General features: G+C 39.6%; 1 protein-coding gene across 1 annotated transcript; it reads right to left on the bottom strand.

Moving 5' to 3' along the window:
- Positions 1–2,314: 2,314 nt before the first annotated feature.
- Positions 2,315–7,283, bottom strand: LOC110334257 (spermatogenesis-associated protein 31D4-like). Its single transcript, XM_021216108.1, has 4 exons — positions 7,084–7,283; positions 6,393–6,435; positions 5,720–5,780; positions 2,315–5,388 (listed from the first exon to the last, which is right to left on the bottom strand). The coding sequence occupies exons 1-4, from the start codon at positions 7,258–7,260 to the stop codon at positions 3,183–3,185; spliced, it is 2,487 nt and encodes an 828-aa protein (XP_021071767.1). The 5' UTR covers positions 7,261–7,283; the 3' UTR covers positions 2,315–3,182.
- Positions 7,284–14,756: the final 7,473 nt, after the last annotated feature.

The following is a 14,756-nucleotide window of genomic DNA, read 5'->3' as shown; positions in this document are numbered from 1 at the left end:
CTTTATACCATATGAAGTACTCACTATTCATATTCATGTGAAGGTAAATTGAGGTCTATTAGTACTGAATAACTACCCAGAGAGGGTATCAGTAGTAAGTATTAGAACAGGAATCAACCTCAGAGACCTCTTAAGAAGGCTTGAGCACTTTTTCTTGTCACAGGATGTGCCTACAGGCCTGTTGCCCAAGCCTCATATTTCTAGTAAAGGCTTAATCTGACATATCCTTGGAATGAGCATTAGATATCAACTCTGAGAGATATTACAGTATAGTGCTAGTGAGCCTGGGGTTAGTCTTGCTAGATACTGGGGGTGTCACTAGAGATGAAGACTAGAAAGATCTACGATTAGGCCTGCCCTCCATGATGATGCAATGGTTACTATTCATATGGCCAAAGTAAAGTTTGGTCATACTTTGGAGTGAAAAGAAATGAGCTGACTTCAGTGAGGGATGGTGCTGGGAATGTAACCAAATGCAATTGACTTGGTGAATTCAAAGCTTGGCGAATACAAAGCCAAAATAGGCACAGCCATAATATCAAAAAGTAGAGCAAAATTGTCTGCAGCAAGTGAGGTGAGTAGAGAATGGGAATGGTTTCCAAAACAATGTTTTCCCCCTAAACAGAGGAAGCATGGAATTTTGCTGTGGGGGGCTATTTTTACTCAAATGTGGATAGGCCAGTTCTTAAGCATGCTGATCTTAAGCTATTGTAGAATCATTTTAGGGGGCATTTAGTTCAAAGTCTCAGAATACATAAATGATTAAAGTGGTAAACAGAAATGCTTCTGAATATGTTCAGTTTGCACCATACATGTTTAGCTGAAAAAAAGATATTTTGAAGCAGCATTCATATAAATCTACTCTCAAGAATGTCTACCTTAGTCACTTAATAAGTTATAACTCATAAGGCTTAGTCATTTATAAGTTCCTGCCTGAGACATTTGTGGGATCAGGGATTGTCTTAGGGTTTTACTGCTGTGAACAGAAATCATGACCAAGGCAACTCTTATAAGGATGACATTTAATTGGGGCTGACTTACAGGTTCAGAGGTGCAATCCATTATCATCAAGGCAGGAGCATGGCAGCATCCAGGCAGATGTGGGGCTGGAGGAGCTGAGAGTTCCACCTCTTGTTCTGAAGCCAGCTAGCAGAAGACTGACTTCTAGGCAGCTAGGACAAAGGGATTAAGGCCCACGCCCACAGTGACACTCCTACTTCTCCCTGGGCCAAGCATATACAAACCATCACAGTGATAGATGACATAGATTTACAGAAACATAATGTGCTTTACTTTTCTAGTCAGAGAAATGAAACGCTTGAGATAAAGGTCAAGACAGGCCTTAGGATTATAGATAGGCAGTCTAACACTGTAGCTTGAAGAAATAGACACATATTTGTTTTCTTAAAATATTAAGGCATTTAAATATAAATCATGAACAAAATAAGCAAAGTTATTTGTAGCCTAAAAGATATAATGTCCCTATGAATCAGGGTCAAAACAATTAAGCAAACAGATCAGATAGAAAAATAAGGAAGAAAAAGGATACTCATGATATTTTATACAATTTCATTGAATGTGTTTTTCAGCTTTTGGCTATAACAAAAGAATTTATAAGGTTTAAGCTATATAAACAACCTAAGTAGGGCAATAAGCAAAAATACTCATTACTTATTACTGGGCTTTTTGTTGGTTCATAGGGCAGATATTCTAAAAGCTGTTAATGGGCTTGCCCCTTTAAGATGCTGGTAGTTTTAAAAAAGATCATGTCTAAGCCTGGAGAAATAAGGCCACTCTCCCCTTTAGCTGTCTCCTTCTGGGCCAGAATTAAGATGTTTTTCTGAGTTATGGCCTCACAGTTTCTCCCCCTCAAAGCTGCACAAGACATATGGAAGGAGTTAGGAAGAGGAGTGGGGGTGAAAATGATCAAAGTACATGGTATTAAATTTTAGACATTAAAAAAAGACAAAATCACCCTAATAATCTCACAAATGTACTTGTCCTTTGTAGGTGACACAACCTAGTAAGATCTCTGTACTCAAGGGTATAAAAGTCAATGAGGGAGAAGATAGAAGCTGCTATTGGCAATAAGGCTAAGAGGTATGAAGCAGAGCGCCTCCATAAATCACCAGAGAGTGAAAATTCTTTTAGGGACAAATCAGACCTGTTCTTCAAAAAGAGCCTCAGAAAATCAAGTCATACTTCAGAAACCCAAAGAGGAAATAAGTGAGAGCAAACTGACTTGTCCTTTTTCCTGAGCACAAGCCCCGTGTTACCTGAAAGCCATGTCACATGGAGAAAGCACACACACACAAACACTTTATCTGAACATTTATTGGGAACAATCAGTATTGTCAATAAAGGATGGACTACTGAGGATGGGAGAGATTTTTTTTTTCCAGGGAGAAATTCAGGAAAAGCATTTTTTGTTGTAAAATTGAGATGGACTTCCTGACACAGAGTCTACAACTCCGGGTAGCAACTGAAGGTACCCAGTCAAAATGGCACCTACAGATGAGATATTGGTGAATCTCTGGCTACTGCAGGGCATGGATGGGCACTGCCTCTGACACAGTAGCTTCTTCTGTAAAGCCACACATTTCTGGAACCACATGGATCTGTCTGCCACTGTCTCCTATCCATTTTTTTTGACCAATAAAAATATCACTTGCACCAAGCTCTTCTGTTTTGCAGGCTAGAGGGTATGCTTTCTGGGCAGATGGAGGGAAGTCCTTTGTTCTGGCAATTGTCTAAGATATATGGAGTCATCTAGGGCTCCTGTTGATGTTATACATTAAACTCTGCTGTGGACAAGTGAACCTGACACACATCAGAATTATTCATGGGTCCCCTGGAAAGGCTCTGGTCACAAATGAATAACGGTTTGTAAGTGAATTTATCTGAGACAGGGAGCGTATCCAAGCCCTAGAGCTTGGATGGGCTGACTGCTTTCTGATTTAAATTTCTCTTCCCTGGAGTCAGACAGATGTCTGACACTCCTGGGGACCTGATATCCCCTTCAGGACCTTCCAGCTAACAGTGTATTTTGTGCTTTTGTTGTATTCCCCTCTGCTCCTTGAGCACTCTTACACTGGCTGGTATTCAAGATCTTGGTAGATCGTGGTTGAAGACCACTGAGCTGCCATCCCTTACCGAACTTATTGGATACAAATACTTTTTTGTCAATTATCTTTGTTGCTTGAGGGCGCTGGACTTAGTCTTTTACCCAAGACCTCAGACAACATTTTGGGCACATCTGAGTTGTGTCTATTGCCCTTTGACTCTTCCAGGCTGGTGTTGTCTAAGTCAAAGGATGTCTGTTTCTTGACAGACTTTTTCACTGTAGATATGTTCTTTACATGCCCATCCTTGTTATCAGAAGGCTTCTGGGCCTTGTGTTCTTCCTTGTTCACACAAGAGGTAAAAGGGGAAGGACAATATCTTGATCTGGACATAGTGCTAGTGATCTGACGTTCAATGGTTTCATTGAGACATGTGGTCAAATGTTCTTTCAGAGAAGTTTCAAGTTTTTTCTGACATTGGTTCACCTTTGAGGTCCCTGAAGGTTTGCATAAAAGACTATCTGAGTGGCATTGTAGGTTTGTCTCACAGTCAGATTGCAGGCCATTATCTAGCGTGCCCTTAGTGTTAGTCCATGTCTGCTGCTTTTGAACCGTTTCTAAGCTTTGCTTAGAACACAGTTTCAACAGTTTCTCCTCTAATTGCTTTGCTGGGAAGCTTCTAGGTTGGCTCAATATAGTGTTGTGTAGGTCTTTCTTGCTCTGTTGCTTAAAGAAGGGGATCCATGAAAGCCCATAGTTGCTTTTGGATGAGGGTGACTCTGGAAGTTCTGCCTGAGGATTCATCCATAACAGAGACTCACGGATCCTCTTGGGCAGGCCCCAGCGTTGTAGGATGAGCCTCTTTCGAAGGTGGTGCTCAAATTTCTTTCGGAGCTCACTGGTGATAAGGCAGTTTTCAATAGAGATGGACTTTGGAACATGGGTCTTGGAGAACTGACTGACCAATGAGGGATTAGGAGGTGGGGGACAAAATTTTTGCTGGGAATTTTTGACCACAGTGGGTAAACCCCATACTCTTTCCTGTTCCTTTTTCAAGATGTTGTATTCCAGGCAGTGGATTGCAGATGGCTCAAGAGGTTGTGCCTCATTCTGGGGGTTGTGAAAATACACCCCACAGAACCTAAGTTGGGAATGAGGTGACAGCACTGGAATTGGGGGTTGAAGCTGGGCCTGGGGGTTGGCTTGAGGGACAGGTTGGGACTGAGAGTGGGATAGACTTTGGGACAAGTTATGTAGTTGACTTTCAGATAAGGGCAGAGGTGTGCGGTGGGTAAGCATTGGGGAATCTGAGAATCTGTTGAAGCATCCAGAGATCAGGGAACTGTCAGTCAACGCAGTAGCAATAGAGTTCATGGACTCACTGTGTAGAGAAGGGAGTCCCCAGAAGAACTGGGTATGTTTATCCTCTAACTGATCTTCGGAGGTCTTGGAATAAGACAAATGCTGGGGCATGTGAAGTCTCTCTTTACTGCCCCCCAAAGAATGGGAAACTGCCAAGTTCTGATGATCAAACTCTGAGGTTTTCTCCCAAGTTTTAAGTGAATCAGCCCTCCTTCCATCTTGTGTCTCAAGTAGTGCCACGGCACCAAGGCTGGAAAAGTTAAGGTTTCCAGGCAATGTGAGGTAGGTTGTGGTGTTTCCCCATAAGTAAGATTCAGAAGAATAGGGGTCAAGAAGCTCTTGGTTAACTGGATGTGCTGACTCCAACTGGGAAGAATTGCCTGTATCAGTCTGCTGCTGGATAAATTCTGACATTGCATAACTTGAACTGCAAATGCCATTGTTTGTTGGGACATTAGTGAAAAGCTCCATAGGGCTGCCCACTAGAGAGAGAACAGTTGTTGGTTGGAGAAGCAGTTCTGTTTCCTGAGTGGCATGTTGTTGTGGAAGAGGTAAAGAGGCAAGTTGATGGAGAGAATTATGGTCGAGTGGGGATTTAGCATTCACAGGAGGAATAGACTCTGATAGTAGAGAATCACCCAGTGGTGAGACAGAAAGAGTGTCTTCCAGGTACTCACTCTGGCGAGATGAAATAATGGAGGAAGACTGTAGAGAAGGCTCATATGTAGTGTCTGAAATTGGATATTCTACAGTATTTTCTGGGAGAGGAAGGGACAAAGTCAGTGATGTCTCAGTCACAGAAACTGTGGAGTCCATACTGGACATAGAGGCAGCACAATCTTGGTGAGTGGCCTGAGAAAGCAGATGACTGATCTTAGCAGTTGCTCCATTACACACACCACAGAAGGGATCTGGACACAGTAGTTGCCGAAAGTTGGAAGAATCATAATTTTCACCTAGGGGGCTACAGGAGATAGAAATTTCAATTCTGTTGTAAAGACCAGCATTGAAAAGGGCCTGCTTGCCTAGCTGTGATGAAGATACCCAAAGCCTGTGTGTGTATCTTCACTCACACACACACACACACACACACACACACACACACACACACACACACACACACATTCATTTTATGACATCCATGGCTTCCAGAGAGGCTATACCCTCTCTCCGTGCTTTTCATCTGTGTACTTGTCCCTTTGGATAACCTTCCCATGACAAGAGCAAGATGTGCTGAGTCTCTGTGATGCTTTGATCATAAAGAAATGAGGCCCAGGAAAAAGGAGAATAATCACCTTTGCACAATAGACAGCAGCTTTCTCTGTTCCTGTGTTTTTCTCCGGGTAGTTCTACAACCTGGGAAAGCAGAAGTATTAGTTGTAGGTAAGAAAGGTGGAAATATCAAACAGGAGTCATTTTAAGGAAAATACTTTGGCTATTAAAGTCTGAAAGTATCAATAAGCAAGAGACAAGGTCAAATTGTCATTAAGATGGCTCACATGTTATGTGTCTTTATATAAAAAGTATCTTTATCTACATTGCCCCGTGTAATGATACTTAAAACACCATATAAAGCACACAAGCCTTGGTTTCCTACATGTTAAGCATGTGTATCATATCAGAGGCAGGAATGTGTGGCTCCAAAACAACCAGCCAAACAAACAAACAAAGAAACAACCAGACAAACACATAGTACTCCCTGGACTTATCCAGTGCTCACTGTATACATGGAATACACTATCCTGATGGTGCATGGCAGCTTCATGTCCACAGGTCCACAGGAGTGCAGAGAGGGAACTGACTCTGGTTTGTTTATCATGCTGGCTTCCTGTGAGTCTCTCCTTTGAGAACTATTTCTTGTCAGATGACTATCTGGCAACTTTACATCTTCAGATCATATACCTAGGACCTTATGGAAATGACAGGATGGGAAATTGGGAAGAGGAGATCCAGCAGATAGATACCTACCTTTAAGTGACCTCCTCCTTCCTTTGTTAGCTGTGCCCTGGCACTGTGGACATAGAGAAACGAACAAGGTGTTAGAATTTTTCCTCATGTTTGTCTTCTGAAGAAACCAAGATTTCATAAACCAAGATTATTATGACAGTTAATGAAATTTAGTTCTTTCTTAAATTAACTTTTGGAGGTGACCTGATGTTTTGTTTTTCTTTCTTTGGGAAATCAAAGGAGGATTTTGTCTGTAAGAGCCTTACTTGGAGATATCAGTCAGAAATTTGAGGCCAGCAGCAACATCTGTGCTTTTCTGGAAACACTATTGTCCAGTGCGACAAAGCTCAGGTTTCAGGTTCTTTTCAGAGTCTCCAAGAAGTCAGCACTGCTTTCCTGACCAGCTCAACCTGGATGATTGTTGGGTAAATGTACATGTAGGGTGAGAATTAAGCCTGGTATTCTCATTCAGGCATTCATCAGGAGAAGCTATTCTCCTATGAATATTTAAGTGAAAACTTTAGTCCTCTCTGTATTCCTCCCATGCCAGGACTCATGTCCTAGGACAGCAATGTTCTTTTCTCTCCCCGGTGTCCCATATCAGTCAGGTCTCTGAGACAGACAAACTCATCCAGTACTAAATCCAGTACTCATTGAGTTCTGTAGTACATCAATAAAAAATATCTCTTGGGCGTTCATCATATATCCTCACCTTTTTGATGTCCTGACTTTTCCAAGGTGGTGGGAAGAATGGTTTCAATAACAAATACCACAGGTATAGAAGAATAGATCCAACTCCACTCAGAAAGATGTAATTGGAGCCAATATCCAAGAATGCTGATCCAAAGCCTAACCATGATCTATTTAGAAAAGAGAGGATGTTCTCCATAGACTGAGTCACATGGATGCCTGAGGTATCTGAGTTCTGAGGTTGCATGGGCCTCACTGTAGGTCTAGGTCTGCATCACAGAGGAAGGGAGAGTCATAGAGGGTTTGTGAGGACAGAGAGAAGGGTGAGCCCTCAGATCCTCCCTCCTCCCCCTCCTCCAAGTCCCATCAGTGACTTCTGCTTGAGACTACTACTCTGTTTCCACCCCTCCCTCCTTATCTCACTTTATGTTCCTCAGGGAACTTTCTTGTTACCTCTGTAATCTGGATGCCAACCCACTCCCCTTTAGTGTTTGCAGCTCTTGAATTGGAGTCATTCAATTCTCCAGACTAAAAAGTCCAAAAGGATGCCTTGAAGTTTAGCTTTGGGCCAGATATTTATTCTCAGCAGCACAAATGTCCTCCCTCTAACACAACAGTCTCAAAGTTGTAGATTGTGACCCCCTTGGATATCAAATTGCCCTTTCACAGGGGTCATATATCAGATATCCTACATGTCAGATATTTATATTATGATTTATAACAGTAGCAAAATTACAGTTATAGAAATAGAAATGAAATAATCTTATGGTTGGGAGTCACCACAACAAGAACTGTATCAAAGGGTTACAGCATTAGGAAGGTTGAGAACCACTGCTCAAAATATAATGGTTCTTCTCTACAGAATGGCTCTTTTTCCTAATCCAGCTATACAACAAAAGTATTTCCTCATTTTGTGAATATACCATAGCAAACTTTGTTTCAGTCAGCTTTTAGTGTTTTTAGTCAGAAGGACAGGCTGAATTACAAAACTAACATAACTAAAACATGTGTATACAAACTTACAACTTCAAACCTCCTGGGTTAGTGGGCTATTCCATTTACTTTCCTAGAGTGATTGAAGCTTTAGGTAGACCAAGATTTCACAGACAACTACATTTCTTTTCTAGTTTTTTTTTTTTCTCTCTCTCACCAGCCATCCTCTGAACTCTGAACATCCATCTTCCACCAAATTTCCAGGTAACTTTTTCCTACCTGGAAATAGTGGTATGCATACATCTGTATCTGCTCCCTGTCTCTAACCTTTAGCTTTGTGAACATCAAGTGGCATTTATGTTTTGTTTACCTTGTAAACAATTCTTTTGCCTCAGGTTGGACTTATAGATATACACCACCACACTCAGTTCCTCAGCAGACTTTTACTTTGTGTCGCGACCAGTCTTGACCAGCAAGGACGACAAGACGCCTGAGATCCTTCTCAACAGCACTTTATTCAGGAACGCCTTTCATGATGCTACAGGGAACACAATGGACTAACAAGGCCGCCCTATATACTGGAGCGTTCACTGTCCAGGTGCTCAGTGTCTTACTGTTGCCACGGGATAGGCTAAAGTAAGAATCACTTCAATAACATATGGCTGGGCAAAGAGGACTTGTGCTGAGTCATTATTATCAGATGGGCAAGTGGAAGCCAGCGCCATCCTATAATGGCGAATGATATGGCTCGCAACAACTTTGGTTTTGGTTGGTTAGCTGATTGGTAGGGACTAGTGTGGCAAAGGATGTCCCCAAACCCACTCTCTAGCTGAGGATGAACTTGAACTCCTGATCTTCATAGGTGTGCTGTGCCACCATTCCTTGTTCTCATGGCAGTATTTGAGGACAATTTCTTATCCTACTTCTGTCTTTCCAATAGTGTTCCTTTTGTTATTGAAATATTTCAGCTCAGCATAGATTTTGATAGAAAAAGTTTATCTTTTTATTCTTTCTTTAGGCAATCCAAAAAGTATTAGTTAGATATCCCCAAACATTTCATTTTCAGGTTAATTCTGCTAGAAACAAATAATAAAAGAAAAGGCATTTCTTAAAAAGGGGGGGACTGGTTTATGATTACGTAAATGAGATAACGAGATTGTCACTAACACCCTGTTAATTTCTCAAGTGATTTAAACATGCTCATAGGCAATGCCCACTCTGATCTGCTCATCTCTGCTTTACCCTCACCTGTAGTTCTAGGGAAGTTCTCAAGGTACGGTCTTGCTATGTACTTAGTTTCCCCAACTAATATCCTTAGAATTTGAATGTTCTAATATAGCACAGATTTAAACCTGGACCATGGACATCCATTTCCTAGGTAGGTTCAAAGCCACCTTCTATGTAATAATTTATTTTGTGATCAAAATATCACAGTGGATGAGGGGAACATGATCATGACGAAGGATCATGTAAGGAAAGGATCAACAGCAGAGTCCACGTGCCTGAGTAAGGTGATGTCACCTGGAAGCATATTCTTCTCCAGAATTGGGTCCACCAAACAACAGGTATACATTCATGGTGCAATGCTTCTCTTTTCACTTTATACTTAGTTCCTCTGTGGTACTCCCCTCAATCATTAGTTCCTGATGGTCAAGATGGTTATCTTTGGATGACATATTGTTGAGTTCTCTGTATTGGAGATAGAAGGTACATCAGAGACTTGGCTCTGGATGTCCTTCATTTATTTCTGCAAACATCTTTTGGCCAGCAGTTTTCCCATAGTCCACAGAATCACCCACTACTACCAAGATTGCCACAGTGGCCTTGTGATAGTCTTAGAACTCAAGAATATTACTAACTTCCAGCATCTTTGTGTAACATCATGATAATAGCCACTGTATCCCATCTCAAATTAATTTTTCAGACAAGAGAATATATATATATATATATATATATATATATATATATATATATATATTCTCTCTTTATCTTGGTTTTGCTGTCTCCATGATCTTCTTACTTGTGCCTCAGGCTACTGATCAGAAATTTGTTGCTTAAAATTTCTGCCAGTTTCATGCCATGCATTGACCTCTTCCATCTTGTACCATGAGAACTTTCATAGGATAATCTCTGAACTCAAGAAAAATCTTTAGTGGAGATTTAAAACTCTTGGTTATTTACTTAGCTTCTCTGGAAGGGAATTACAGTTAAGCTTTGGCTACAGAGATGACATAACACCTAATGATGCACTTCATATGGATACATCTCTTCCTGCCATTGAACACTTGGCTAAGGACATGGAAGTGTGAAGAAGGGCTCTTCCAGTGGCCTTGGCTCTGGAACTGGCCCTTGGCCTGAGTGAATAATAACCTTTCTTCCCTCTCTTCAGGACTTTCTATCCCCTTACCCCCCTCCTAAGAATATTCTGACTCATGCTTTAACCTTGATAAACCTTGAGGGTATTAAATTACACAAAGTAAACCAGTTTCAAAGCTACAAATACTGTATCATTCCTGTATGTAAAACTCAAAGATTGAAAACTCAATTCATGTTGCCAAAGGTTGGGAGGGAAGAAATGGGGACCAACTGTTTACTGGAACATAGGTTTTGTTGTTGTTGTTGTTGTTGTTTTGTTTTTTGTAGGATGATAAGGTTTTGGTGTTCAATGTACAACAATGGGAATATACTTAGTATTGAACTGTGAACTTAGAGCTGAATGGTAAATTTAAAATTCCTTGTATTCTACAACCTAGATCTAGGGTGGCACTTAGCCCCAGATTATTTTCCTTTCCCTATCAGCTACAGTGTTAGGGTTGAAGCTTTAGATGTGGATGCTGGGATTTGAACTCAGGTAGGCATGCTCAAACATTACTGCATTTTAACCTACTGAGTGATCTCTCTAGCCCCCATTACAGTATTTTTGTGTTGGTTGGGACCATATGTCTATTTCTTTTCTGTTACTAACATTCTTTAATGACAAGATTTGAAATGTTTTAAAATTGGATACTTGGCTTTTTCTTTTTGAACTTGGGGAAATTGTAACATAGATAAAAGTATAAATGTAAAACCACTAATATTCAAAATATATTCTCAAATAAACACACTGGAGCAAGTCTCCCAAACTGTATATCAATGCAAATGGTTCCATGCAATGAAGGATATCTGCTGTAGGGAAACTGTCAAGCTACTGATATGAAAACTAGAAGATTCTCAATCATAGACAACGCCTCAAAGAATATGCTGTCTTCAATCAAAGCATTAGGCTAGCCCCCATTTCATGCTGCTTAACTTCTTTTTGAGTGATTTGAGTAAGTATTGTGCCATGAATCAAGTCTTGATATAAGAACCAGTTAATAAGGCTCAGTTTATTGGTGGTGTGTCTGCATCCACTAAAGCCTACCTCTTGTTTTTCTTTTGTTTCATTTTTCTTTCTTGAATAAGTCAATTTTCTTGTTTTCATTTTTTTTTTTGTGGGCGGGGGTTAAACTAGTCTACAGATTTGAGGCTGTAGCAGAACTTGGGATAGTAAATATTGTAATCTAAAAGAAATTATAATCTAAATATAATATAATTAAAATCTAAAATGAACTATACTATTTTCATCAAGATAAAGATGACAAAAATTTTTCCAAATAGATCCCAGGAAGAAAGAAGAATAAATTATTGCTATTAGTAGTAGGAGTAGAATTAGTAGTAATAGTATCTGATTGTATATAGGTGCATCATACATAGACTGCACACTGGTTCTGTGATATTGGGGAGTCTCAACTCTTGACTTCCCATTTGAGGCCCCAGCCTTTGCTAATGTTAATGCAAAAATTATTTAATAATATTTGTTAAACACACGGTAACAATGACGTGCCGGCAACACTTGTATAGCTCTCTAGAGTTATTTGATGAGATGACTATCACTATTTACAAGTTTAAAGGATTCCATGTTTTCTTAGCCCATGAAATTGTATTCATATAAAGCAGAGTTTAATAAAGTTAGAATCAGTAGAACAGTCCTGATTTTGAATACTGACTCCACAGTTAGATGGCACCTTTAAAGTTAGCTAATGTCTCTGAATTTATTTACCTCTTAAAAATTAAGAGTATAAAAAAAAAAACTTAAATATTTTTGGCAGATGCTAAGTTTACATTATAAGCTCATAATGTATTGCTGGGTACAAAGTGAGCTTTTAATAAACATGTTTGCTTCTGCTTTTTTAAATGTTCAAAATAATGGTTGATGTTTACATCTTAGTCTTACAAAGTGAGAATTCTGAATATAATCAGTTTAAATGAAGTATGAAGTGAATCACTTTGTTATCTGCTTTCGTAGTTTTCATTAAGCATAAAGGGACAGATTCAGACACTAAGATATCAACCTCATTATGAACTGAAAGATGACTATAGACAAAGCCCTTAGAGTTAAACTAAAAGAATTCAAAACATATAATAAGGAATTTAACAGTTGAAGGACACAAATCAAGACCTTAATAATTATAAGGATTTAACACATTACACAAGAGGCGGGGGGTATAGGGAACTTTTGGGATAGCATTTGAAATGTAAATAAAGAAAATAATAATAATAATAATAAACATGTTACACAAGAGAAGAATCAACGTAAGCAAAATTCTAAGAACATTAATGAATAAACCATAAAAAACAACAAATTATCTCAATGTGCTTGACAAAGGATCCCCAAATCTGTGTAGAATAAAAAAGCCCAAAAGTCACCTAAGTTCTTACAGAGTAATAAAAATGCTCATACTCTACAAGCCATTTTTCATGGAAAATGTGTAAAAATATTCACTTAATATTTTGTGTCATACTGTAACACATACTTTCAGTGGAGCCAATGGAAGTAGAGAAACACAGACATATCTTTTGCTCACAAAGGTTAACCCCAGGGGGTGAAACTTATTCTCCAATTACAAAGATACTTATTGCTGCACCTAGAGAGATTCAGAATGTTCTTCTCCACTCATGCTTGCATACCGTACTACATTTTCCCCAAGCATACCACTGACTCTACATTGCCCATAGTTAACACATGGGGTTCTAAGCCAGTATACTTTTAGCAACTCAGAAGAGTATTAATGAACGTGACAACCACCACCTTTACTCATTTCTTTGACCAGAGTTAAGTAACCTCAACTTCTGGAAGCTCTGAATGAGCCTACCATGTGAGGACAATCTCTCAGTGCCTGGCTACCTGTGGATATGCCCTCAGTGAGACCTCTTTATAAGTGCTAAGAAGTTAGCTTGAGAGGGTTCCCAGATCTGTGTAGTTCCTGAGATTATGACCCTGGGCTCTAACACTAATAGAAGATGTCAACCTTTCTTCCTTAAACTGGATGAAGCTTGGTCTTGTGACTCTGGTAATGTTCTACATAAGTTTTGATTCTCAGTCATCCTCAGCTTTTGCTGTCCAGCTCTTTCCTGTTCATGAGGAAAATATATACTTCAAACAAGAGTGGAAACAGATGGAATATTAAACCTACTTTCCTCATTTCCCAGGTCTTTACTAACATTCATCACACACAAATATAAACCTGCCCTGCAAGCCCAAGATACAATATGGCAAGGAAATATTACATTCACAGAGTGAACAGAGTAAGGCCCATGAAAAATGGCAATTGGAAAGACACCTTTTGAAAGCTAAATGACAAAGGATATCAAAGAAAATACCAGATGTATCCTATAGGTCCAATCCATGAGAACAAGATGGTGTGTTAGGATTAAGTAGATTCACCAGTCTACTTGGTCTTGCCCAGAGGAGATTCAGTGAAATGAAGAGGGTGAAGATTCTAGTAGACTGGGAAATATATAGACTCAGGAAGTAGAAAGGCCAATTCTAGATAGCTCCTTTACTAAACTTTGGAAACAAAACGAAGGGTTAGGGAGTATGCTTCGTAGTTTCAAACATGACAGATAATATAAGAGCTTCATATTTTGTATCTGTTTATGTGCGGTGAATTAATTATAAATATAATGAAAACATTTATGACCCACCCTAACCAAGGGGCAAATGGTACAAGAAAGGGGAAGGACACTCAAACTACAATTTCATAAGGAAGTAGAATTCTCAAGTCATCTGGTTTTCTCAGATCCTATTCTGGCAGTAGGAATTAACTTGCAGGAAAAAATTTTTCTTTGGTTTCTAAAAGGTTTAAGCAGGCTTTATAGGAAGTGTAATTTTCTTAGTGATATAATCAACAATGGGCCAGAAAAATGCTTTTCACAATTAATATTGGGCAAGGGCTAGCTCACCTATTACAAGATCTTTCTCCTTTAAGTTCTGGGCACTGAAGTGCTGAGGAAGCTGGCCCAAATTCTTCTGACTTGGATTCCAGCTTCCTGGAGTTTCATTTGAGGGTAAAATAGAAACATTGGAATTTATGGACCTATGTGTATGTATAGCAGATGGCAGTATCTTATGATAAACTGGGGTTAGAAATGAGGGTAGATTTCAGAACTGTGGAAGACTTGCCAATAACAGGAATCTCCAACTCCTACCCAACTCTGCTTTTTCCTTGCTCTGTGACCTTGTGTTGAACTTTACTGATCCTTAGCTCCCAATCTGGAAATGAGATGTACAATACATCTGAAAGGCACACCAATACTGAGAGCATTACATAATGTAGGTGAACTGTGAGCTCCCAACACTAATTTAAAACATGCTGCGGAGACTTCAGCTTATTTGTATGCCTTGTTGAGACAGTGAAATAGGATATAGGGAATTGGTTAGCATGACTGTGGGTTCTGATTATT

This window comes from Mus pahari, chromosome 16 (genome assembly GCF_900095145.1).
Source record: "Mus pahari chromosome 16, PAHARI_EIJ_v1.1, whole genome shotgun sequence".
Taxonomy (NCBI): domain Eukaryota; kingdom Metazoa; phylum Chordata; class Mammalia; order Rodentia; family Muridae; genus Mus; species Mus pahari.
This window is presented reverse-complemented; position numbering and strand designations above follow the sequence as displayed.